At 32.8% G+C, this 27,796-nt stretch overlaps 2 protein-coding genes across 5 annotated transcripts; one reads left to right on the top strand and one right to left on the bottom strand.

Annotated features, from left to right (window-relative positions):
* Positions 1 to 247: 247 nt before the first annotated feature.
* Nak (Numb-associated kinase) lies at positions 248 to 20,164 on the bottom strand. Of its 2 annotated transcripts, none has more exons than XM_011051721.2 (14): positions 19,891 to 20,164; positions 18,556 to 18,671; positions 18,295 to 18,428; positions 17,904 to 18,015; positions 17,628 to 17,831; positions 15,694 to 15,797; positions 15,422 to 15,554; positions 15,015 to 15,278; positions 14,666 to 14,897; positions 14,221 to 14,569; positions 13,504 to 13,645; positions 12,513 to 12,762; positions 11,796 to 11,843; positions 248 to 6,556 (listed from the first exon to the last, which is right to left on the bottom strand). In XM_011051721.2, exons 1-14 carry the CDS (start codon positions 20,003 to 20,005, stop codon positions 4,323 to 4,325), a joined length of 4,437 nt encoding a protein of 1,478 aa, XP_011050023.1. In that variant the 5' UTR covers positions 20,006 to 20,164; the 3' UTR covers positions 248 to 4,322. The 2 variants fall into 2 exon arrangements, with proteins under 2 accessions (XP_011050023.1, XP_087269785.1); XM_087413659.1 differs by having other exon boundaries at positions 13,513 to 13,645.
* Pbp95 (proximal sequence element A Pbp95) lies at positions 19,814 to 27,729 on the top strand. 3 transcript variants are annotated; one of them, XM_087413660.1, is made up of 3 exons: positions 19,814 to 19,951; positions 24,486 to 24,665; positions 24,736 to 27,729. In XM_087413660.1, the coding sequence occupies exon 3, from the start codon at positions 24,781 to 24,783 to the stop codon at positions 27,652 to 27,654; it is 2,874 nt and encodes a 957-aa protein (XP_087269786.1). In that variant the 5' UTR covers positions 19,814 to 19,951; positions 24,486 to 24,665; positions 24,736 to 24,780; the 3' UTR covers positions 27,655 to 27,729. The 3 variants fall into 3 exon arrangements, with proteins under 3 accessions (XP_087269786.1, XP_087269787.1, XP_011050024.1); XM_087413661.1 differs by lacking the exon at positions 19,814 to 19,951 and adding an exon at positions 20,316 to 20,428; XM_011051722.2 differs by lacking the exon at positions 19,814 to 19,951 and adding an exon at positions 20,982 to 22,552.
* The last annotated feature ends 67 nt before the right edge of the window (positions 27,730 to 27,796 follow it).

Below are 27,796 nucleotides of genomic sequence, written 5' to 3'. Positions count from 1 at the left end.
GCGCACATATTGAAACTATATTTTTGATCATTCCAAGAAGTTTAAAAATCTACACTGTTAAACTTAGTATAAACGAGAACGCGTTATTTCTTTCATATCATTACCTTGCTGAAACACGATAATTATATTATTCATGATAAATGGTAAAGAAAATGGTACAATAACCTGTTAGTGCAGGCAGTGACACAATTTAAATATAACTAATCAAATATATTCGTAAAACTTTCCGACACACATATTTAGGATATTTATTTTTTTCCTGCGAGACATATATGAAAAAGAATACGAAGAAGAAAGAACCTATAAAACCATACAATAAATAAAACAATATGTGAAAATTTAAAGAGGGAATGTATTGTATCTATATATTATATATGTAGAATCAGAGAATTTATCAATCGAATTATATTCTTCTTAGACCCGTTTCTACCAATGTAAATTAACTTTAATCTCAGTTCAACTTACTCTTTATCTTTTTCTAATTCTCAGAACTGGAAAAAAACGAAGAGTTAGTTAAACCGAGATTAAAATTAAACTATATTGGTAGAAACAGGGCTTAGGATGTTAAATTAAAAATGCTCAGTATTTTTTAGCACCTCCAGTTCGTTCTATTTTATACGTGGTGCACAGAATGATGAAGTATATTATTTTAAGGCTTGGAATTACAACGGTTCTTCCATATGTTCAACAAATACTTTGAAATTATTACTTCTCATCGAATTTTCATCATGTTGCTGAAATTTAATGTTTAATTTTCTATGTATGCATAAATAACTCTTACTCTTTTGCAATGACGACATTAAAAATAGCTTTTAACTTCTCCTATAGATATACATACATCTCACCGTTATGATAGGAACTAAACAGAAAACAATTTCTTAGATACATTATCCCTTACATATACAAATACAATTGACTCTGTTTATCTTATAATACTATCAGCTTTTATTCTACATAACAGCAGAGACTTGCAAGCTTGAATGCTACTCGATAAAGGAAGGCACCTAAATCATACAAGCTATAATATCTACAAATTATGTTACATTTTGTTATATACATATATATCAGGCGGGGCATTTTAATCGCCGCAAGCGGATATCTTAGGAATTAAGAGAGATAAAAGAGTTGTATGTAAAAATTATAGATTTTCTTGGGAGGAAGAAGATGAAAATAACGAATTTTAAGAGCCATACTAAAGTCAAGGTCAACATAAATTCTTTGAATGGAAATTCCTATTTTTTATTATATATTTTTGTCAAGACGTTTTCGAAACACTGATTATAATCCGTTTTAAGTTGAAAACTAGGATGAGATCTATTTCAGGCTGCAAATGCTTTGAAATATTTTTTGATTCAACAAATTCTTTCTTTCTGAGTCAACGAAGCATTTACAGCATTAAATGATTCGCACTTTTAAAAATAAGGATTTCCATTTAAATAAAAAATTCATATCTACTTTGATTAGTTCTTATAATGTTCTCTATACAAAATTCATTTTTCACCTTCTTTCCTCTAAGAAAACATACATTTTATGAAACTTTTATATAAATTTTTTTACCTTTCTTAATGTTAATTCTCCCCACTTGGGATAAAATGTCCCACTCACACTCCATACACACATATATACACATATATACATATATACGTGCGCGCGCGCGCGCGCGCGCGTGTGTGTGTGTGTGTGTGTGTGGCGTGTATGTGCATAAAAACATATAGATATTATAAACATTTTTTAAAGGATATATTGGACGTACAATCCCTGTAAAACAAAATTAAATTTGGAAATGTGTTTAATATTTATATTTCAAATAAACTATGTACATATAAAATTGTGTGAATAAGATAATTTTTTTGTTTAATAATACATTTTTGTAGTTTATTCTACATTATTATTTTTATTGTTAAAAATTATAATTTAAAAAATGATTAAAAAATTTACATTTTTCTGTTATAAGTACCTTAAATATTCAAAATAATTTGTGTACAGTTTTATTGCGATTCACTAATTAGTTACAAAGATATATAGAACAAATAAATATTTCGTTTATTTACTGTACAACTAGTTCATGCATCGCAATGTAACTTTACGTAAATAATCTTAAATATAATGTGCTTATATTTAAAAATTGAAATTTTTATTATTTATTTTATAACACATTTCCATATATTTTTATTAAAAGACAGATTTGAAAAATACTACTATTTATTAAAATAACTTGTAATCTAGATAGTAAATCAACAAATTTGTCGTATTATTATTATTAAATGTGATTTAGAATAAGCTGCAATTTTTTCATAATTTTATTATTTTGAAAATATATATAAAATATCCTTAAATATATATATATATATATATACAAATGTGTGTATATATATATATTGCGCGCGCGCGCGCACGCAACACACACACATACGCACGCTCGCACGTACACACATATTGTCACATCTTTTTACACTGAACTAGATCCTTTTCGTAGAATCGATTAAAAAGGCGCAGTATATTAGCAGTATAAAATTTGGTTAAAATAATTTCCAAAGTTATATAAAACGTATTAAAATTCAATTGCTGAAATCGAATAATTTAACACATACAAGATATTCTCTTAATGTGAGATAAAAAAATTAACGTCGATAAGTATTCTCACTAGTACCTATACACTAAGTACTAGTATCACATCTACTTTTCATACATTTTATTTAACAGTCTCCATCATAAGGGACATAGTAATCGCGTTATCAGTATTCGTTTCGAATAATTCGTGTCTATGAACCATAACGTTGTCAAAACATAGCTATCTTACACAATGTAAATGTAAATCGAGACTGTTAAACAATAAGTCAGTCTTACACGGTAAGGCCAATTCTATAAACGAGCCTATTCGCTCCTTTACAAATGTTATGAATCGCTTCACAATGCTATTATCTGCGCCTTTGTAACACTAATTTCTGTAAATTATTCATTATGTTAATCTTCATACTCTCTTATAATCTCTTCTCCAAGAGACCATAAATATATATAATAAAAAAATTATCTTTTTCACCAATTTTGCAATGAATTACGTTTATAGGTATATATATATATATATATATATATATATATATATATATATATATATATATGTATGTAGTACACAGATTAACTTTCTTAGAAAAATTGCTTTGTATGAACTAGTAGATTGAACTAGTAGAAATCTACAAATTTTGTAAAGTACAAACGTAGTGAAAAGACTTAGCTGCAAAAATAGATGCACGAGCTTTCTCTACCTAGTTTTATTTTTGGTATCGAGCTGCCAAGTTCCACAACCTGGTTTTATGTTAAATCATAAGTTGGGAAGTGTCTCTCTCTCTTTCTCTCCCTTTTTCTCTTTCTCTCTTTATCTTTCTCACTTTTTCTTTTCAGTATTTCAAAAATCAACAGTTTTGTTTAATACAATGTCTTTTTTTTCCATCAATTTCTTATGGCTATCTGTCTTGTCTGTGTAAATCTTCTAAAAATGCAAAAAGTAATTAAAAAATGGTAGTATATGAATTAATACTTTCCGACATTAGTGTAAATCACGCTTTATACGATCCACGTTTGTCAGTTAGGCATGTGTACATATAAATATATCTGTTCATGCTGTATGTTTTCTGATATAAACATATGCAGCTTTTGCTGCTATCACATCACATTGTCGACGTTTGTGAAAAAATGAACGGATGTCAAAAAGATGTTAATCATGATCGTAGAATTTTGTTAATTCGAGAGCAAGTTAAGCATTTAAAGAAGCAGTTTCTAATACTGCAGCATTCGATATTTGGCTTAATCATAGAGGTAAAAATTTTAAATATTACTTTTTGCAATCTTCTACGAGAGATCTATTAAATAAATTAATTTCTCTGACTTATTATTATTTTTTCACAAACGCACATTCCGAAAACAAGCATGTGAAACAAACGCAATTTTATTCACTCGGAATTTCACTCTTGACGTATTTGCGCGTCCGAAAAAGAAATTGTCTTAAACGCAAACGCTTTCTACATATATACAACCTGTATATCAACTCCCAGTTGGAAATTTTATCATGTCATTTTTACTATCTATTAAGATTAATATCTTGCTAACGCTGTTAGAGTGTGTGTATGTGTGTGCATTCACATACACGTAATAAAACTCTGATCAATCAAATAATTTTGTGTGTATAGAACGGTGTGTTTACCGATGTTTATCTCTACAACATACACAACGAATTAATCAACTATATCATATCGCTGCTCTATCTGTTCCTGTGTTGCTAATAAACAGCTTTGTATTAACTAGCTCCTAACAAAAACCATCTCATTTCAGGTGAACGGATTGCTCCGCCTCTTCAATGATCCAAAACGCTTCTCCGACGCTTCACGGATTACCTCAAAAGGCGCTACCTTCATTCGATCTGTCTGCCTCTCTTCATTCTCGTCGCTAGGAAAATCTTCAAAGCTCATATTACTGAAACCAGCGGTTGCGGCCGTGCTCTTCTTGCCTTTGGGTATTTTTTTGTGGCTTGCCGATTTGATTTTGTGAGACGCCTTATAAGTCGGTAATACGTCGATGACATCACCGTGATTTTCGTTGATCAGGTGATACTTAGACTTGTCCGATTTGGATTTGTCTTTTTTGTTGTGTTTCGGCGTGTCGTCATCCGCGGCGACCAGAGGTTCGGGCGACATGGGTGACATCATATTGGATGTAATGTCCACCTTAGAGACGCTGTTGACTGCCTGCACGGTGATCCTTGCGGTATGCGTAGTGGTCGTTTGAATCATATAGGCGGACGGTTGTGACTGCAATTGCGGAGTGGGTGTTAAATGAACGACAGTATTCTTTGGGGATTGCACGATGCTGCTGATCGGCAACGTCGTCGTTAACGCGACATTGTCTACGTAGTTCGGCGACTGTGACTGCAACTGTGACAACGACTGCGACAGTGACAGAGACGTCGGGCGTTGCTGCTGCTGTTGCTCATTGAGCTTCAGCGAGGCGAATTCCTCGAACGGAATCGATCCGAAGAGATCCTTGGAGGGTTCCACACTAATCGTTGGATCAGAGTTCACCGTCACCCTACCATATTTCGACGTGGACGCGATTGTGCTCGAGTGACTAATGAAATAATTGTCCGATGTCGCGTTGTGGGACTGCAGTGAAACACAGTTGGCATAATCAATGTACAATGAAGAGCCGACTGGACTCAGGATTGACAAAGGTTGAGTCGGCGCGGAGTCGATGTTCGAAAAATTGGACTGAGCGTTAAAAGGATTAGTGAATCCGCTCGGGCTAAACGGGGAGGAACCGAAGAGATCCTTCTCAATGTTCTCTTCCTCCTCCTTCTCCTCCTCCTCCTCCTCCTCTTCAGCAACGCTGACGTGAGGGCTGCTTTTGACTGGCGACGACGTTTGGATAACGCTCGGTTGATGGAACGACACTGGCTCTTCATAGATAGTTTTGCTATTCACAATTGCGATACTTTTGGGATATTTACAAGAGAGAACGGCAGACTTGGACGGCGGAGGTGCAGGTTTACTTTCCACCATGTCCACAAATACCTCCGCCGGTATAGGCGAACTCGAGATCGGCGTCACCAAATTCGAGTTGTGAGGCGAGTTCCTCGTACTGCCGCCTAGATCGATGTTCCTGGACTCGCTCTCGCGACTGTCGCTGCTCTTCCGCGAACTGCTGGACCTTGGAAAAGGTGCCAAGGCGAACACGTCATCCTCCACTTTCCAGATCCCGTTGTTGAGCGACTTAGACTTGTCGTTATCGTCGGACGAGCTGTCGCCGTTGTTAAACAGCAGTGGCTTTGAGCCATACTGATGCCGCACGAAAGGATCGCCGTGCGATTGCTCCGGTTTGGACTCTGGATCTAATTCGTCGTCCAACAACAATGGCTTCTCACCATACTGATGGCCAACAATCGGATCCGCGTCGATTGTCGGCAGCTGTTGCTCGTGCTGCCGATAGTGATGCTTCCTCGGCCTCTTCATCCTGTAATCATCTTCATGTGTCGCAACAGACTCGCACTCTGCGTGATACGCGGAGCTGCCACACGTACGCACACTTTCAGAGATGGTCTCGTCATGCTTTCCGCATACGTCGCCGTCCTCGTCGTCCTCGTCGTCGTTCACCTCGCCGTCATTACCTTCCTCGTCGTTCATCGCGCGTAGGTCGCTGGCCGAACCGATTGAATCGTCCGACTCATAATCCACATTCGTCGCGTTCTCCGCGTTATCGTGCAGCTGGGCAGCGACTCTTCTTCTGCGGCTCAACACATTCTTTACACGCCTTCTTTTTGCCTTCTTCGCTCGCTCCTTCACTTCCTTAGTTTCCTTGTCGCTATCACTCGATATCTCATCGGCATTGAATGCCAACTTCTCGTATTTGGAACGGTCCTCCGCCGGCGCACGGACAAACGGCGGTGAAACCGGGCTGGATTCAGTGATCAAGGACGCCTCGTCGTCCACGCTACCAATGTTGCCACCGTGTTCAACCCCGGAGTTCCACTGTGCCAAGGGCACCTTCGCTCTACCATTCGTTGATTTCCCTGAAAAACAAAGCGTCGCGTTATTAATACAGATAACATCCGAAGCAAGATTTTTTTTTTCATATCAATAAGTGTATCTTATTTAGAACTAAACTATCACGTAAACCTCTGTTATCACTGAAGCGTAACGTACTTACCTATGTTCTTTCATTTTTTTTTTTACAAAATCTCATCAGAGAGATACGATTCGATAATGGTCTATGTTAGACAGTATCGATCCTCTCAATTAGCGAAACTCCCTCTTACGCTATGCAGAGTATCCTAAATCTTATAATGACGAGAAACTGTGAATATTTGCTTTCAATATAAGGAATTATACTCTTAATCATTTTTTTAATTTGTTCAACTATTTTTTAATATTATATATAAAATATATATAATTTTTGAACTGTATTATACTATTAATTAATAAATTTCGCTTTTAATACTTTTAATATTTTCAAAATTTGCACCTCATAAAATTTAACAACAGATATAACTAATATGGCTGATTTTATGATATAAAGCGTGATATCGTTATCTACAGAAGAGAAAGAATCAGAAAAAACGGGAAATGGTCTGATTAGGTCTGTTGCAAATAGTGCACTTTGTTGAGTGTGATGTGCATTGGTCTTTTTACAGTTTTACTATAATGAAATTCAGAGAAAGGTATAATGTTAGATTTTTCGATATGGAGAAAGTAATACAATATACATATTTTAGGATAAGCTATTTGTTAGTACCGCCACCAATAGGTCTGGAACAGTCCTAATCAGATTTAGAGGATTGAGGATAAGTGTTAAAAACGCAGTAATGCTCTGAGTAATAGATTTGCTTTAAGCCACGAGAGTACACATATCCCGAAATGCATTAGATTGTTCCCGCACAAAGGACAAAGTATTGCTGCGTTTTCTGTACCAGTAGCGTTCAGAAAAAAACAAATACTCCGTATGCTAATTTACATTTTATTGCTGCAACATTATTTGTTTTAATACAGCGAGAAAAGTATTGTCCGAGGTGTTTGTCAGCCCCCTATAGTGCTCTCAATTCACAAAACAATTTCTCTCTTTTTCATACGAGTCTCGCTACAGATACTTGAAGAGAAGCTTGTATTTCGATGATGGCGAATGGGTAACAAGTATCTTTTTGTATGATATATCGCAACTTAACTCATCGTAATTAAAAATGTATCTCTCCAAGAGACAGTATGTTGTTAGAGACACTATGGGAGGCAAACAAAGCAGGACAAGATTGATAAAGAAAGATTACGTAAATAAATTCGATTCGAAAGGGTTTATGCCTCCCAAACTCATTAGGTTGTTCCAGACATTGGACAGATAAAAGTATATAATTTCTCGTAAATTTTTCTTTCACAAAGAAATAAGCACATTTATCAATTATCGTCAATTGTTTCCGCCTTGCCCTTAGGGATCTGTGATACTTACACACACTCAAAAAAAAATTAACATTACAGCGGTTTTGGTAATACTACTAGTGTCATTTGATAATACTACTAGTAAAAAAACAGATATCCTAACTTTGGATTTTATGCAAAAAAATTAATTCTCCCCGATATATAATTTTTAAAAAAATATCAATATGTGTCGTTATTATTTGAATTATTACCTTATTATTATTATTTCGCTATGTAAAAACTTCATTAGGAAATATAACAATTATAACAAGTACATCCAATATTAATTAATGTCTATAGCACTTGTTACAATATAAGATATGTTATTTGATATAGATATTAACGCATTGGACAACAATACGTAAGACTAGTATGCAAAATACTAAAATACGCAAAACAGATCATGATTTTTTACACTTTCACATAAGATAAAATGATATAATTTAGCAACGCTGCCTTCTAATTATTTCTCTTACAAATTGCAGATGTTATCAATGCTAAATTACATCATTTTATCTGAAAATTTTGTATATAGGCCAAGGAAAAATCAAGTGGAGAAATTAGTTATACCAAAATGAAACCCAAATTAACAAATACTGAGTAAAAGCGGTGTAATTGAGATATTATACTATGAAAAGAAATTAACAAATAAGAAACTAAAAAAGATACAATCCAGATGAAAGAAACGAAGGACGAGGGAGAAGAGCGAGAAATGAAAATAATCGCTAAGTATTATTTGCCAGCCACTGTAGTATTACCATCGCGCAAAACAGATACAATCTTGTGATTTTTATATAATAATCCTTAATGTATATCTGTATGTATATATTCACGTATTGCGCCAGAGATTCATCATTTTGTGGAAAGGAAAGGTTTATATAATATTATTACTTCCACACACAAAAATAAATCTTCATATTCGACAATATATCCAGAAATAAACGTTCTTCCCAGTTCCATACTTCTCGCGTTAACACATGTTTTAATGGCATTGCGTATAATAATATTCTTTTAGAACTTGAAACCTATTTTTCTCATGTTCTTCCTTTTATATGCTATATAATACAATCATTATAACACATGATACGTTTGCACGTATATGTATATGAGTAGGACAAAATAGTGTACCTAAACTTTGTATATCACATAATATATAACATAATTTTTCATATATATATATATATATATATATATATCTCATATATCATATATATATATATATTGCATTATGTATATATATATATATATATATATATCATATATCATATATATATATATATTGCATTATGTATATATATATATATATATATATATATGTATATAGATGTATGTATTTTATAATATATGCAATATATGTAATATTTATATGTAATTTGTTTCTCCCCTTTATTAACACACCAACTATTCTGTATGGAAACACTAAAATAAAAGCTAATTTCCGCTTTGTGCACTACATATCATAGGAACATCTATTATTAAAGACAAAATTTTTTTAGCCTATATGTATGTAGCCTATATATATGTATTCATCATATTTTCAACAGTACTTAATAATTACATTTGTTCTAATATAATTTAATATACAGCGTATTTTCGTGTCTAATGTTCGATGTATCCTTATGCTGTAATTTACTATTTGAGGTAAGTAGAAGTTAATATGTAATTTATTGGTAATATTCTACCATTCCTTTCTCACATAATTGAGCATAACTGAGCAGATTTACATCACAATCACTTTTTTACAGATATATTGGTAAAATAACCAATTCTTCAATTATCTTTATTAAAACGGTAACTAAGTATTTTGATAAGCAAGTAAAAGAGTCAACGTAAAAGAAAAAAAATATTTTATGAATTTTTAAATTTATTTCTAAAAATTTCAACAAGTATAAAAATATGGTTTAAATGAATAATTATATATGTATGTATTATATGCGTGTCGTTAAAAATTAAATTTTTTTTTTAAATTATACAATAATTTTTCGATCATAAGTAAATATATAGGTATAGAAATAAAGTCAGATCTATTTCCTTGCAAAGAATAATTTGGGCTTAGATTACACTTCCTGTTAATTATATTTATATTTAACAGATAAGATTTATATTTAAAATAATGAGAGCGTCATAATAAATTTTTAAAACTCATTAGTTAACTAAGACGTTTTTTTCATTTCCATTTATATGAGTAGATGAGAGCAATATTTAGAAACATATCACATGTCTTTAGTAAATTAGATAGTAGTATAATTCAATTCCCTTATTTATCTAAAAAAAAATAAACATTTTTTAAAAACATTAGTTTTTTCTAATTAAATTTAATGAAGCAGTGAAGCAACAATATAGTCAATATTATCACACAGTAATTGATTATGTATTATATCACAAATCAAGTTTCATATGTAATGCAACTAACTCGAAATTGAGAGAGGAAGTATTTACTTATATATTACTTCGAAACATTTTTCATTTTTTATCGTTATTTCAAATTCTGAAAATTAAGATTTATGTACATGGAAGTGCAGGAAAGCGTAACATGCCGATAATCATCAGCATTTATCTACATCTATTGTCCACAAATATTTTGTAAAATACATTGCTAATTATCTATATTTTATTCAGTATATATATATATATATATATATATATATGTATATATAATCATTCCAATTATGAGCAATTGAAAATAATATAAATCTAAGGAAAAAAGAATTTGAAATGTAAGAAAAAAATTTTTCTGATTTTATAAGGGGAGACTCCGGAGTGACCCTCTCTGATTTTAAATGAAACTTGGCAGGATTGTGTTTCTCTGAATAAAAATCACCCCATTTGAGCATAGACGGTCTATCATTTCCGAGATATTTCATCAACTTTAATATTGAAATATCTCGGAAATGATAGACCGTCCAAATGGGGGGTGATTTTTATTCAGAGGAACACACTTTATAATTGTGCCATGTTTCATTAAAATTGATGAGGGTCACTCTGGAGCCTCTCCTTGTTAGAGGAACCGTTTTTCATTTCTGTTATTGATCTATACTCTCACATGTGTTATTGTGATTCACAAAGATTTCTATTTTATATAATTTGTGCTGAATGTTTCATAATTTAATTATTTCGTCAATTATATATGAAATTAAACTAAAAATACAAGCAAAATTACTGTAATAAAAATAAAAATAATTAAATCTACTTAATTAGATTACCGAATGAAGACTGTGATGTTTTATAAATTCATAATTATTAAACATATTTAATATTTCTCTAATTTTTCATATTTATATATATATACATAAAGCTAAATTATGAAATTTTGGAGAAAGTCTTAGTTGTATAACAAAGTTACTTTTTTTAATACTTTATTTCTTATAAAGTAATTTGGTAAATTAAAAATTAATTATAATAAAAAATTCAAAAATTAAACTATTATATTTATATTGTAAACTACATCTATAAAGTGTATTTGTATATATTCACTGATATATAAGAAATGTTAAACTAATAAAACTATGCATATTCCATTATATGCATAAAAAGAAAAAAATCTCTTTACATATATATCACATTTTAAATAAACAGTTTGTCAGAACTAATCATTTGAACTAACTATTAAGTTTTATAAATTTTCTGGCATACTTGATATACAACTTAGACTGAAAACGATGAAAGACAATGGTTATAACTACAGCTTCAAAACCTCACGTAGCGATGATGGCAAAAGGAAGAAACCAAGTATTAAGACAGCGAGCGAATGACTTTCAAACCAAGTATAGATTAATAGATTAATACAGGAATAAGAGGAGGAAGAGAGATGATGAAGGATAGTGTAAGAAGGATTTTATGCATTACCTCCAGCAATAGCAGCAGTCTTTGACCCGATTTTATTCTTCTTCCCCGCTAAGAAAGAATCAAAATATTAATAAATATTTCAACCTTCTAATGAAATATATATGTTCGTTTATTTTGGAGGACTAATATACAGTGTCTATAAAGTCTGACCCAGGTTCTATATCTCGAAAACGGCTGTATATGGAAAAATGTTTCATACGAAAGTTGTAGGATATCAAGATCATTGGAAATCATTCCTCTTATTTTCATATTTACATAAAAGTAAGTTTTAAGTGCAAAAATGAAAATAAGAGAAACAACTTCTAATAACCTTGATCTTAATAATCCAGTGTTATCCAGGGCATGATTCTGAACAACGTTCAAAAGGTTTTAGCCGTTGATCGGACATCTTGTCTCGGATAATACTTTGATAATGGCGGTACTGTAACTTCCAATCCTCATAACTCGAAAAGTACTAAATAAAAATGAATTTTATTGTAGTGTTTTGAAAAGTTCTCGGGGTGAGCTACAAGAATATGCAATCAAAAATAAGGGGCTTTTATTTATGAAAACATCACATTAACTTAATCTTGAGAAGATCACTCAAAGTCAAGTCCATATACATCTCCCTTAATATCCTATAACTTTCATATACACATTTTTCCATATCTATAACCATTTCCGAGATATAAGGATCAGACTTTATATACACCCTTTAGAATTTTAATGAGAACTTACTTGGCAGGCTAAAGGGTGCAGATTCAAAAGGATCTTCTGGTAATTCCGTATATGTCATAACAAGGCTTTCGCGACTTTTTACCCCACTGATACTGGTATTGCTCCCTCTCCTTATTTTATCAAATTCAGCACCAAAGATATGATCTTCCGTTAACTGATTAAAAGGTTGTACATCCTCAAACGGATTCCACGTCGCTACGTCTGCGCTCAATGACCTCCCCTCTGATCCCATTAGGCTTGAAAGTTCACCCTGATAAAAATGTAGACAAACTTTAATATTAATTGTTTTCAAAAAATACTTTCAATATCAATAATTACTTAAAGATGATGGATTATCATTAATGCTAGTGCAGTGCATAAAATAATAATAATAATAATAATAATAATAATAATAATAATAACAACAACAACAATAAATACAAATATATATATATTAAAAAACGAGATTCTAAGTAAATAAAAATAAAATAAAATTTCACATTTTACGTATAATCTACGCGATATTTTCATTCAAAAAAATTTTTATTTTATTTGTTTATTTTATTTATTTTATTATTGAATAATTTTTCAATGTCTCTAAAATAACTTTATTATCTTTTCATGTATATAATGTTATGACGAATTTGATTGGAAGCACTAGTGCATATTAAAGCTGTTGTACACTGATTTCATTTGAGTATAAAAATGAAACGCAAATGTTTCGAATTATGAAATAAATACATATTTCACCTAATAGTACAATAAAATGTATTGAACATTTTATGATTTAATCAATTTCTATGTTTATTTATAAATATTTTTATGTTATTTTGTGACAGCTTTAATATGGACCAGAGCGCGTCCAATCGAATTCGCTAATAATATAATTTTAAACTGTAGTAAATACAGAACGGAAATTTTTCCAATAATGTAAAACGCGATTTTGTCATATTTTGTCAACGAACGTCGTTCAACAAAAATAAATATAAAATTGTGCGCTTCGTGTACTTACAACACGTACATGCGAGGCACTAGTTGCTATACAAGGCCTTGTGTCACTTGGAAGTTCTGGTGGCGTAGTTGGATCATCTGAACGTGGCTTGACCGAAGCCTCATATGGCGCTAAGAATTGAGTGGTTTCAGTTGCAAATGCTCTGTAAATATCGAAATCGTTGAAAATTAACTCGTTGAAAATAAGATATTGTAGTATTAGTCCATTTTGAAAAATGAATGTCTTGTAGAGATCAAACGGTTCATTATAGGGAGACTTTTTATCAGGACGACAAGATCTACAACATATCAAATTTTCAGGCAATTCAACCGAAATTGAATTTCCATAAGATTTGTGTGAAGTCTTTTGATATCCTTAAATTGTTGATTTTTTTCTTATACAAATATTTTAAAAATAAGTATGCATATTCGTAATATCTCATACATATATCTATAATATCTCATACATTGTTGCAAAATTACAATCTTTTTCCTTTAAACCTTTAGATCTTTTTTATTTTTTTAGAAGATACTTTCTCGGAATCCGGTCGGATATTCGGAAAATGTCGAATATCTGACTCGAAGAAATTGCCTTCTCAGATATCCGATCGGATACCGGATATCCGATATCCGGTAATTTTATGATCTGGTGCATTCCTAGTATCAATTTCTTAAATTTTCATGAAATCCTATAGATATAAGATATAAAAGAAGAGTTTTAAATATATAAGAGACTTACTTATTAAAAGCACTCGTGTCACTGACGTTCCTCCTATGACGTGAGGACGATAATGTCGGACTGTCAGGCGGAGATATGCTCGAACTTATATTTTGACTCAAACTTTCTGTCTTATTAACCGGTTTCGGCAAAGCCGGTGGCGTCACCGTTGGTGGAGTCGCCTTGTTAGGCCCCGTCGGAATAGATAATTTCGATGGTAATGAAGTGACTGGCGGATACTTGGATGACGATGGGTAACTAGGATTAGACAGTTTCGGAAGAATTTTACTGGGTTTCGGTGCAACAGGAGGTGGTATTTTGGCAGGTGGCGGCATCGCTCTCGCGTCATCCTTGAACGGATCTGGATATCCTGCAAAAGCGGCAATGTGAAAAAAAGATCATTTGATCATTTTTACTTTATTTGCTTTTACTTCATGGTACTTAGATGTGTCGTTACTTAGATTACCTGATGGCGGAAATAGAGCTTCCAAATTTTTCTCGTTTACGTTCGTCGTAGCTCTCGCGTCGTGCTGCCTCGAATCGAAGTAAAATGCATTTTTATCTTGAACGGTAACGGGTGACTGCTGAGTTAAAGGAGAATGACTGATCATTGGGCTCTGTGATTGACCATACTGCGACGGCTGTCCTTGCTGCCCAAAGGGAACATTTTGACTGGGGGTGCAAACGTGTGGCGATACCTGACAGAACGAAATGATTATATTAAGCGTTTGCTGAAGATACTTAAACATTTTGTATATTTCAAGCAGAGAAATCGAATACGCAAGCGATTTGTTAATTTAGCGATTTAATCTTACTTGAACATAAGAGATAGAATTTGACGGCGTAGTTTGCGTCTGATTTCCTTGGCCTGATATTTGTCCTACGATTTGACCACTCAAACTGATCGGTCCCGTGCTAACAGCTTGCCCCTTTGGTCTTTGCCTCGGCGTCACAGATGTACCCTCAACTGTCGTCGCTATAGGCGTAGGTTTCGGAGTTTTTACAGATGCCGATCTTTTAATATTTTCGGATTCCATAGGTGGGCATGATAATGATTCTATCGTTGGGATTGGGACTTTCTGTAAAGATAAAATAGCAAGAATTAACGTAAGTTATTTAAACAAAAAACAAAAAAAAAACAAAAAAAAACAGTACATAAGAGACACATTTAATATGAATTTGCAATATTATTATAGTTGTGTAAGTATTACAATGTACATACATGTAAATTTTGCACAGGGCACTCTTTGCCCTGAATTTGAAAAACAATTGCGGAAACTTGATAAATATCAGGACGTACGTCAGGATCTGGCTCAAGCATGTATCGAATTAAACAATGGAGTGCTCTACTATATCTGTAATATAAAAAGATTTTATCTATACATCCAATTTACTTAATACATATGTCATGTTATTCATTTATTTTATTCATTAAATAGTTAAATTAATTCGTTAAGTAATTAAAATTGGAGTAATTTGTATAACTTTTCATACCTTGAATTATCCGGTATAGTGAAATTTCCAGATTGTATGGCAAGCGTGCTTTCGCCAAACGGTAGTGTAAAAAAGCAGAGTTTATACAACAAACATCCTAAAGCCTGAAAGACAGGAATTGTATATAAAAGACTCGCCGAAAAGATTTTAATTTTATTTACATATCACTTCCTTTAAAAATAACACATTTAAGAAACGAATTTTCGAATTATTAGCATGAATGAGTTAAGGTGCGTCCAGATTATCGAGCCGAACCTTGAACCGCGAGTATTTCGGTAAGCATTTATTACGTGACATTGGCAAAAGACAATAAAATATTTACCGAAATGCTTGCGGCTTGAGATTCGACTCAATACTCGGTTCGATAATTTGAATGCATCTTTAGATAAATATTACCTTATCAATATTATAAAAAATAAAGTATTTTCTGAAAAAAATCATCGAGAAATATTACGACTTCTAATTTTTGCTTCAAAAAAGAGAATCGTAACAATTCTAAACAGATTTTTAAAAAATTAAAAAATCGTAACTGAAAGAATAGTTTAAGGAGTTATACACTGAAAGTAAAATGTAATAAATATTTGTTTTGAACAGTGCCAGTTGAATATTTACTAAATGTAATTTACATATATTTATATGTACATATATTTATTTGATACAAACACCATTCATTCGATTAATTATTAAATTTTTTTATTTAGCAAATAAATTTGTTTTCCATAAATAAATGTTATATTAGTACTTCAAACAATTATTTATTAAAATTTAGTATCTTTTTTCAGTATCTCGGCACTAAAGAATTAACGTATTTTGAGATATTTTTTTTAGGCAAGGAGTAAAATAAATTAAAAAATTAATAATTTCACGTTCTTTAATATTTTATTTATATAAAAAATTTTTCCGTCCAATTTGATTATAAATAACCTCCATAATCTGCAACTGCGTCTAGCTCTGCAAAAAAATCCCGGCTCTATGAGCAACATTATAACTTTCTGTGGAAAAATTATTAAAGCTTGGTTTTTCATTATCTGGTTAGGCTTAACTCTAAAAGGGCTTCATTTATGATGATGTCACAGATGAAATTCATTAAATGAAATATCAGGTTTAAAACTTAATCAAAATTAATAAAATGATAATGAAAAACTGGGCCTAAAAAGTATTAAAATTTCAGTATTGCCTTTTAAAATAATGTTGTAACTAAGGACCATCGACTCAACTTTTGGAATTTATGAAAAATAAAGATTAAGCCAATTTGGAAAAAAAATCAATTTTTCGTCTAAAATTCAGATTTTTAAACTTATTAGAAAAATATTAAAAATCAAATTTTTTTTAAATGAGCCAATGTCTCTTAGGAACAACATTAGTTTAGAAAACAATATTGAAATTTTAATATTTTTGTATTTCTAGAGAAAGTTAGGATGCTGTTCGTGGAACATCCTAATTTTCTGTGGAAATTTTCGTGTGATGGCTGCAGAGGTTACGAAGAGGTTATCACATATAATCAAATTGAAAATTTTTTTATATAAATAAAATATCAAGAACCAATATTAAATTATTATAATTTTTCAATTTTTACTCTCTTTCAGAAAAAAATTCCCAAAATGATGATCAATTTTTTGGTGCCTAGAATGTATATAACTTCTTTAAAAAAATCGTCGCGACTTCAAACGGTTAATTTTACAAAAAATCGTCTCGAAAGATGGCTTTTTAAAAATTGTAAAACGAAAATGACATTTGATCATATTAAAACATATTCTTTTTTGTCGATATTGTCAGTCAATAATTTTCTGTCAAATTAAGAAATAATTTTTCCTTCTTTCCGAGGAATTTAATTTTGAATTGGTGTCACTTTTAAAATAAAGGAGCTCTTTTAAAATATCACGATTGTCACGTATATGCAATGCATATAAATGTAAGTAATATATATTACTCACCCAAATATCTGCTTTTGTAGTAATAGGCTTTCCACAGTACATATCAACCATTTCAGGTGCTCTATAGCTTAAAGTGGTGTATTTCTTTATTTCTTCCTCGACTACAGCAGCACCGTGGACACCGGGATTAAGAACCTTTCCCGTGGCAGATCCAAAATCACACAAAACGTAATGACCGCTGTCAGCGAGCAATATATTTTCCACCTATCGCAAGACAATTAAATGTAACTCACGATATTTCTGATGGCATTACATAATATCCATTAAGTAATTCACCTTGAGATCTCTATGAATTATGGGCGTTTGACAATGGTGCAATCTTGATACAGCTTCACAAACGTCACAAAAAATTTGTAAAACTTCTGATTCACTGAATCCTGTTTGCAACCTAGAAATAAGAAATTAAATTAATATGTATAATTAATGTACGCCATAAATTTTAATATTATTAGATGAGCAAAGATAGTAATGGGTAATATTTTGCAATTATTTGAAAAATTAGATACAGACATTATTATATTAGATATGACATTTATGTGTGTGTGTGTGTGTGTGTGTGTGTGTGTGTGTGTATGTGTACACATGCATCATGTATATAAATATACACGCATGAAATTATCTAAATATTATTAAAAATAAAGAATGTGTTAAAAAAAGTTCTTCTAACCTGTTATTCATCATTTGAAGAACTTGGGATTTACAGTAAGGCATTAAAAGCAGAAGTTCGTGTATTCCTCCAGTGGTGTGAGTTATACTACTATCTACATATCCTATGATATTTTTATGACCACTCAAGTTGCTCTACAAATAGAAATAATTCATTCAATTTCCAATCCATGTAATTAAAATGTCATATAATGCTTTTATTATTTCCATTTAAAAAAATTGTAGCATGAACTAGCATTTCATCATTTACAAAAGTACTCACAGCAATTTGAATTTCTCTTTTGCACACATTGAGATCATGTTCATTGTTGACATACATCCGTTTAAGTGCATATCGTCCACCTGAGGCTTTGACCAAAAATACAATCGCAAATCCTCCTGTAAAACAACAGTTATCTTACATGAGATACACAGTAGAAAGACAAAGAGAAAACAAATGCAAAATGTTTTCAGTATTTAATTATAGTTATATATATTCAAATTAAATTAAAGAAAAAAATTATAATCAGAATGAAAAAAATATGAAATAGGAAATCCACAAAGTTACTGCACATGTTGCGTAACTTGACACAGATACAATTACAAGAGTGGTAATAAAAGATACGATACTCTACTCGATTTTATCTCAAAGTAAATTTACTGATCAGACAATCAATTTGTTTTCCAGTTTTGCCAGTTTCAGCTATATCGACATGTAACAATATACCTCCGTCATCTGGCATTTCATAACAATGCAATTATTATATATAAAAAACTTCTCGCAGTATTAGCTCCCTGAAACATAATTGACATCCTGATTTTTCTAAATGACATGAAACTGACACTTCATAATCCATATATTTACATTCCTGAGAAGTAATGAACTTAGACACCCGTCAGCAAAATATCTTAGCAAAATATCAACTCTATTTGCATCTTCACATAAATGTTACTAAGCACCAAAACCCGATTTAACCGAAAAATGACTTTCTTCTTCTCTCTTATTTATATTTAAAATATCTTAGATTTTTTGTATAAATTCTGCAACATTAGCTGTCTGAAAGGCAACTGATTGTTTATTCCAGAACAAACACAGTTGACATTTCCTGGAACCATGAATTTTGTCAACAGTGTAAAACGCACAATTTGTGGTCAACGTATCAAAAATTAACAGCCCTTACAGAAATCTAATTTAATAAAAAAATTATTTATTTTTGAGTATTAGAGAAGCACTGTTGTTCAGAATTTATTAGTCCTTGAAATGAGTAATTAATCAGTATTAAATTTCTATAATGGGGAGCTTAATGACGTCCACCAACCACCCGCCCCGGATACGGATGGAGATCGTATACCGTCGTCGCTTATCTCACACTCGCCGAGGACAATCCAGGAGAGGAGAGAGAAAGAAAGAAAGAAAGAGAGAGAGAGAGAGAGAGAGAGAGAGAGAGAGAGAAAAAAGCGGGACAGCCAGGCGTGGCGGAGAGGGCGGGCAAGGTTGCAGTGCAAAATAGAACAGAGGGGATCCAGTGTACACTTCCACTGGAGGCTGAAACAGAGAGGAACACACAAGAGCGGGAAGAGGAAGTGTCAATGTCGTCATAAAATGTCAGAAGCATACCTTCTGCCAGGACCTCTTCGACGGTGACGGTATGGCGGCCCACGACAAACACTTTCCCCAGGTAACTGTTGGGTTCCTTCGACGTGTTGTCGATCTTGGAGAATAGTTTCTTCATGCTGGCGCGCTTCGTCCTCGCCGTCGACGTCGATTTGACATAGGGCCCCTCGCGCTGCCGCTGCGCTCCGCTCCGCTCCGCTCGGCCGATCACGCCGATCACCGCCCCCCGGAACGGTACGGTACGGTACGGTACGATACGGTACGACGGCACGACGATCTGGTGCGGTGCTCTCTCGCGCGGCTGGACCTCTCCTCCTTCTCTGCCGCTACTACCAGAGATAGAGAAAAAGAGAGAGAGAGAGAGAGAGAGAGAGAGAGAGAGAGAGAGAGAGAGAGAGAGAGAGAGGGAGAACGAAAGGAAAGAGCGAAAGATTTGTCCCTAATCAGCCGCAATAAGGTAGATTTCCCGTCAACACGGTCTCCTTCTTGTGTATAGACTGACCACGGCGCACCTCCTCAACCGAAGGATATTGTCACGAAGGTAGTCATGATAACAGTCGTTAACGTATTATACATCACTCCTCTACCACCGTTCCTCGGTCGACATCAGTCGACATAACTCGGACCGCGATCCGACTGCGCAGCCGCACCTCCGCAGCGGCGACGTCGGAAACATATGTGCGCTACTTCCGGCCGAATGTCAAAACTATCCGTTGGCTGGCGCGTCCGCCGGCTACCGTGACGCTCTACAGTTCCTGTAGTAATTATTGTTATGAGAATTATATTATTGTATAACTATGGGAACTATATTTATTCAGTCACAAAAACTTATATTATCATAATTATTATAGAAACACTACCGTGGCGCCTCTCTCCGCCGTTCGTTCGTGCGTGTGCAACGGTGCGCTAAGGATTAAGTATAATTAGTACAAAAGATCGCGTCCAGATAAAAATTTGTCCTGGCGTCGCGGATGAGATTCGAAACCCAAGAAAGAGCCTAAAAAAACTGCTTCTTCCGCGCGAAAGAAAAACTTATCGCTCTCCTCGATACGCGGCCTGAAAAACCGCTCGACTGTCGAAAACACCGCCGGCATGGCGTTTCTGCGAGTTACGTCATCGACCACGTGACTCGAGCCGCCCAGCACCCACACGGCGTAACAACACTGACGATTCACGTTCTGTTGCTGCGACGCAAAACGTGGCACTCGGAACGCTCGCTCAATTTTGATTCGGAGTCTCCAAACCCTAAAGTTAAATCTTCAATATATTTCCCTCTTGATCGTCTTGTACGTTGATGATGCAGAACACGCGTACTAAAATATGTCATCTCTTTAATTTCCGTAGAGTGAAAAAACGAGCTGTTCGTAATACGAAACACAACGAATTAACGGACGCGACAACCGGCGACTCTCGATCGATCGTCTACTTCGTTCGTCTGTTTCGATCATCTCGATATTTTTCGTTTGTCTCGATCTCACTGGCGCAGAAGCGCAGATCCCAATGATTAACGTCTTCACGTTTCATGAGATTTATTGCGTTAGAGAAAGAGAGAGAGAGAGAGAGAGAGAGAGAGAGAGAGAGAGAGAGAGAGAATTAGAATTGAAACGATTATTTCCTTTTTTTGCTTTTACAACGATCGAGGCCAATTAACAGAACGTAGTTTTTCTTATAGACATTAAAGACATTGTTTTATAGCATTTTATTCACAATTCGTATAATTGACTGTTTTATAATTTGATGAAATAATATATTGTATACTCTGTTTGTATAAATGTGACAATATCATTATCATCGCTACAGCACAAAAGTTGTAGCAACAATGCTGCAACATTGCAGCAATTTGCATGTTGCAGCATTATTGCAGCGTTATTGCAGCGATATTGTTGCAAATTCTGTACTATATGAGCAGATATTTAATTGTTCAAAATATTTATATGCCTTTATACATTTAATCGCACAAGTAATCACATTTACTTTTAGAAATTTCTTGCTTAATATTGTTTTACATTTAACTTTGTTAATTTCATATATAATGGCGATTTAGCTATTAATTTACAATTATACAATTGTAATTTTATCCGCTTGCAATCAATATCGAGAAATTGATTGCAAGCGGATAAAATTAGCAGTAAAGCTACAATATTTAATAATTAATTCAGTAATAAGCGAATTAACTAAAAGGCAGATTAGTAGGGACACCCTCGTTTGGTTATAAAAAAAAATAAACCTGTGAAAACGCAACTGACAATCAAACGACGTCTGCTATACCTGCGCCGTTTGTGTGCGCACAAACAAATATATAGTTGCTTATAGCCTCGCAAGTGCTCTCAAGTGCCCGCGAGCGAATAATCACGAATGGGCAGCAACGGTTCGATTCAGAATTTACGAAAAAACAGTGAAATATTTGCCCTCAAAGAGATGATTTTTCGTTGAAAAATAGTAAGGGCATACAAGCAGAAGTAAGGGATTCGTGCTTCTAACTACGAGTAGATTGGAATAGACTGGAGTCGACAAGTGTGGATGAAAGCGATCGCTAACAACGCGATTTTGAGATCTCGATTGATAAATATCGTACATTGCATTTTGTCAGCTATCGCATGACATTCGGACTTTCTGGGTACACCGTTATTTGACTAACTTGATGTCATTCGCTCAATCGAGACACGTAAGAATTTGATCTTCATTAAATTCTATTATAATATTCTGCTATAAAATTTGTGCGATTGCTTACATTACACTAGATTAGTGTATGTACTAAAAATTACTATACATATATTAAATTAGCAAAACTAAATGTACAAAGGCGTATAAATATTTTAAACTATTTAAATGTCCAATGACGATACTGGATGCTTTTTCCACAAGAAGCATGAATAACACAGTGTAACATAATGAATTACTTTGGCTATCTTTCTAGACAAAACATGTCCATTTCTACCAAAATATAAATTAATTTTAATCTTGATTTAATTTACTTTTTATCTTTTCCTTTTTTCTGAACAAGAAAAAAGGTAAGTTAAAATTAATCTATATGGATAGAAGTAAACAACAATTGACAGTCGACATGAGTTGACACAAGTACCATTCTGTTTTTGTTATTTATGGAATGTCAAGAAAGAACATTTGTATCAACTTGTGTCACAAATCATCATAAATGGAATGCATCCATAAACGTCATTTTATTCTTCTTGCATTCAATATATAATAGAAATGAAATGCACTTGTATCCATTTAATGTTTGCTTAACATTGATAAATAACAAAGAATAATGAATGTTTTCCAATAAGAGACACAGATGACATAATATAATAATGAATCTTTATTGTTATATTCGTCCTTATTGCCGAGGTTAAACAAAGATGAAATAATTCAATGTAATATCTATAGATGTCCCCATTTGGTGAAGTTAACAAAAATGTCCTATCTTTCTTGGTATTCTATGAATAACAAAAACAAAACGATACTTAATAAATATTCGGAAGTACTACCTCGTCAAAAACCATAATTTTTTTCAGTAATTATCAAAACTACTTATAAAAAGACATGTACACAATGTTTTAAGAAAGGATGATTCTTGTGAAGAAAATGATAAGAAAGATAAAAAAAGACATAAATTTTGAATCATGAATTATTCTTTGCTATAATTTAAATTATATAAGAAAATATATGCAATTGTCAAGTTTTTCTCCACAAGAACAATAAGTCCCTTCTTGAGACATTGTATGTTTTTTATGACTAGTTTTGTTAATTACTGAAAAAAAACTACGATTTTTGGTAGGGTAGTACTTCTGAACATTTACCCAATACTTGTATCGATTTGTGTCAAATGGAGAATACCCTAGAGCCAGTTGTTACATCTTCAGATAAAGTATACATTAATTTATCTAATGTATAAGAATAAGAGAATAAGAGAGTAAAAAAGTAAGAGAGTTGAAGTTTATCAAAAGGTGGAACAACCCTTAGTGACAACCCTTAGTAACTCACTGTTAGGTTCAGTTTCACAATTCACGGTTACCGAGATTCAACTTATTTCTCATTTTTTTCCAATTTTAGCATTAGAAAGAGATGAGAAATAACTTAAACCTCGAAGAATTAACTGAGTTAACTATGAAACTAGCCTTATGTCCATTTCCACTAACTAAATTAACTTTAATCTCGTTAATTCAACTCTTCGTCTTTTTCTAATCTTTTGAACTAGAAAAAAACGAAGAATAAGTTGAACCGAGATTAAAGTTAATTTACATTGATGGAAACGAGCATTAATGACACAAATTAACAGTCAACACAAGTGTTGTTCCGTTTTTGTCACTTATTGAATGTCAAGAAAAGTATAATGTTTGTCAAGTAACAAACAGGATCAGTAAACAAAATACCTTTTGTCTCTTGCTGAAAAGCATTATTATTAAAATTGATTACACTATGCCACTGCAAATATTTAATATAAAGCATTTTTTTAGCAAATATCTTTAACAATTTAGATATTTTATACAAAGCAGTCTTTAATATGCACTAATCTGAATGACAGAATTCATCATTAGGCGACATTATATCGTTAATTAAGTTTATAATTAAGTTTGTAATCAATTTGTATTTTACAGTGCAAGAGAAATGTGGGAAAAAATTGTTTGCCTTTGTTCGCCATACAAGTATAAGATTTTATTTTGATTAATAATGATATCATATCCAGTATTATTATTTTATTATTCAATATTGCTTGAGAAGACTTCCTAAAAACTCCAGCTTTCTTTTGCACATTCGTTGCAGGAACCGGTCGATATGTAAGTTTGTCCTTCGTTTATCAAATCTCTAATCAGATACATTGTGTATAATTTGATTTATTTGCTACAGTACTCACACAAGAGGCAGACAAGAAGTCATATACTTTTATTCATTATGAGCGAATTGGACGAGTTGGATCTCTTGGATATCCAAGCTGATATTCAGGCTCTTGATGAAGTTTTAGCTTGGTCTGCGAAAAAAAAATCCCAGCAACATGTTAGCAACAATCAACAATCTGACGTTTCATCGAATGTCGACGTTGAGAACGACGATGACTGTGTCAACTATCTCCAAGTGAATCAAGAAATTGAAAACTCTCTAAATGCTTACGAGATTAATACAAGATTGATTTCGGGCTTGACGATAGCTAAGAAGAAATTGACTGCTCTGTTGGAAGAGTGTGAGCAGAAGATAAGTCTACTGGACGAGAAGTGGAAGAAATCCACGGATGAGTCGAGCTCAAATTTCAAATTGGCAATCAGTAATGCTGGTATACCATACTTCAAAGACAAGGATTATTTCGGTGCTCCCAAGAATATTGATACTAAGCGAAAGGAAGCTGCCGGTGAGGTGTTCCTTTTGAATTTGAAAAAGCCTAACCGTTGGTCAGGAAAAGACAGAGAAATGCTTTTAAGTGCCATAAACAATCAAGCTATCGAATCTGTATTGTCTGGAGGATTCAACAAAGAAATTGATGAGTCGACATCTAATGATCAAACTAAGAAAACTACATTAGTGATTCCCAGAAACTTTAATGAGATGGTGGGGCCGTTGGGTGCGAGAGAATTCGATTGGCACAAGATTTCTGTTATGGATTTCGACAATAAACATTCACCAGGTGAATGCAGGGCTATGTGGAATGTTTACCTGCATCCTGCTTTCAAGAAAAGTGAATGGACAAATGCAGAAGATAAGAAACTGCTGAAATGTATTAGAGAATATAAATGTCAAGATTGGGATGCTATTGCGCAAAAATTAGGCACAAACCGTAGCGCGTATCAATGTTTTATCAGATATAATACTATCAAAAAAGTACCGTTAGCTGGACAACCATGGACCAGACAGGAGGACAAACATCTTATAAAAATTATAAACGCAATCAAGATCGGAGACTATATTTCTTGGTCCGATGTTGCTAATCATTTTCGACACAGAACCAAGCAACAAATTTACGTACGATGGACGTATAGGAAAGCACCGCATTTGATAAAAGGTAGATTCAGTCGTCAGGAAACATTAACTCTCCTGAAAGCGGTGCAGAAGTATGGCATGGACTTTTGTAAAATTTCAACCACCGTAATGTCACATCGAACTTCGGTACAACTCCAAGAGCGTTACCATACGGTGGTATCCAATATCTATAATCGATACAATATTTGGACACTCAATGATGATATGATGTTAATTAATCTACAGTTGCAATATAGTAACGATTGGTCCAGAATAGCCAAGTATTTTTCTGATAAGACAAGAACACAAGTAAGACACCGATATAACGCATTACTAAAATATATAGCAAAGGGTGTCAGTCTTGAAACTATACCTAGACTGCCTCTTACAATTTCCAATAAAAGAAATTTTATTAATAAAAAATCATCATCCAATAAAACACTAAAAAGACATATTAAAAATTCAATATTTGAGATGCAACCTGTTGTAAATATTTTTGATATTCAATTAAGATTATATGAAGCTCTTTGTTTTCCACTTTCAATTAAATCTAATAATTCTGAAGAACTTTACAACATTGAACAGCTTATACGTGATACTAAAAAATTATACAACACATTAAATTTATTAAACGCCAATCTTGATATTCCAGATGATTTTCTGAATTATGTGCAGTTGAATAATAAAGAGAAACAACTTTTAATTTCTTTAAAAGAATATTTAAACGTAAGACATGTACAGAGTAATGAACTGATAGAAAGATATAGTATACGAATGTTCGGTTGTGCCCCACAAGTTAATGAAGATGATTTTTTTATACCACCACTTCCATTTGATGGACATGTAAGGCTCAGAAAAATAATTAAAAATCAAAAAAATACTATAAACTATAATTTAGCCATTAATGAAAAATTTCTTATTGATATACCTGCAGATTTCTCTATAATTCCCTCCGTATTTCCTTTTATTAATATTGAGGAAGAAATTCAGTTTCACAAATTTGGTCAGTTCTTAACAAGTGACTACCACAATTTTTTAGAGCAAAAAAATTTAGATTTATATAAATCAATAAAATGTATCTTTTGTTTTACTAAAAAAACACAGATGTCAAAAGAGACTTTATTAGAACACAATAGATTGAATGTGAATTCAGAAATAAGTTTGGAAGATTATGAACAAGTGGAATTAAATGAGTCAAAGAAAGCTGATAAATCAGAGGTAAGTTTGGAAGCTTATGAACAATCGAAATTAAACAAGTTTAACAAGGAAACTACTAGTGTCAAAGAAGACGTTGAAGATGTAAATATGGATAATATAATTCCGCCAAATCAAGCGACTTTGATAGGTATAAAGAATTTATTTCTTTGGAAATTATTGTACGACTATCAACACGAATCTCATCTACGATGTGAATTGATGGCATCAATTGAAAATGAATTAAAATCAAAACGTAATGCGACAAATTCTGAATTTATGGAAATGGAAAGCGCTGAATATCAGCTACTGCGAGTTCGCCTACGGCAATTATTTGAACTTCCAATAGGTTTGTCGAACACTATACTGGAAGTGCAAGGGCCAGAAGCAATATTTTTAAAAGATAAACCGACTCATCGAATTATTTCAACAAAAAGAAAGTTTGAAGACGATAGTGAAGATGAAAATACAGAAATAAATCCTTTAGAACTAAATAAAAAAAATAATTCAAACGTTCCAACTGATAGCAATTCTCAACTCAACTTGGACATTGCATTGACAAACCTTCCTAGAGTACGTAGCTGTAAAATAGTTAAGAAAAAATATAAAATCACTAGAAAATAACGCAAAATTCTGGATGTCATTCAAATCAGTATCGAAATATTTGTAGGAAGCATTAAAGTTTTATTTATCTCCAAACATGATACATTTTTTTAGCTTTTCCTTTTATATTAAAGTAATTTTATATTATATTAAAGTAAATGGG

This window comes from Acromyrmex echinatior, chromosome 14 (genome assembly GCF_024713525.1).
Source record: "Acromyrmex echinatior isolate Ae372 chromosome 14, ASM2471352v2, whole genome shotgun sequence".
Classification (NCBI taxonomy): Eukaryota; Metazoa; Arthropoda; class Insecta; order Hymenoptera; family Formicidae; genus Acromyrmex; species Acromyrmex echinatior.
The sequence above is the reverse complement of the archived record's forward strand: the minus strand, read 5'-3'. Positions and strand labels throughout refer to the sequence as shown.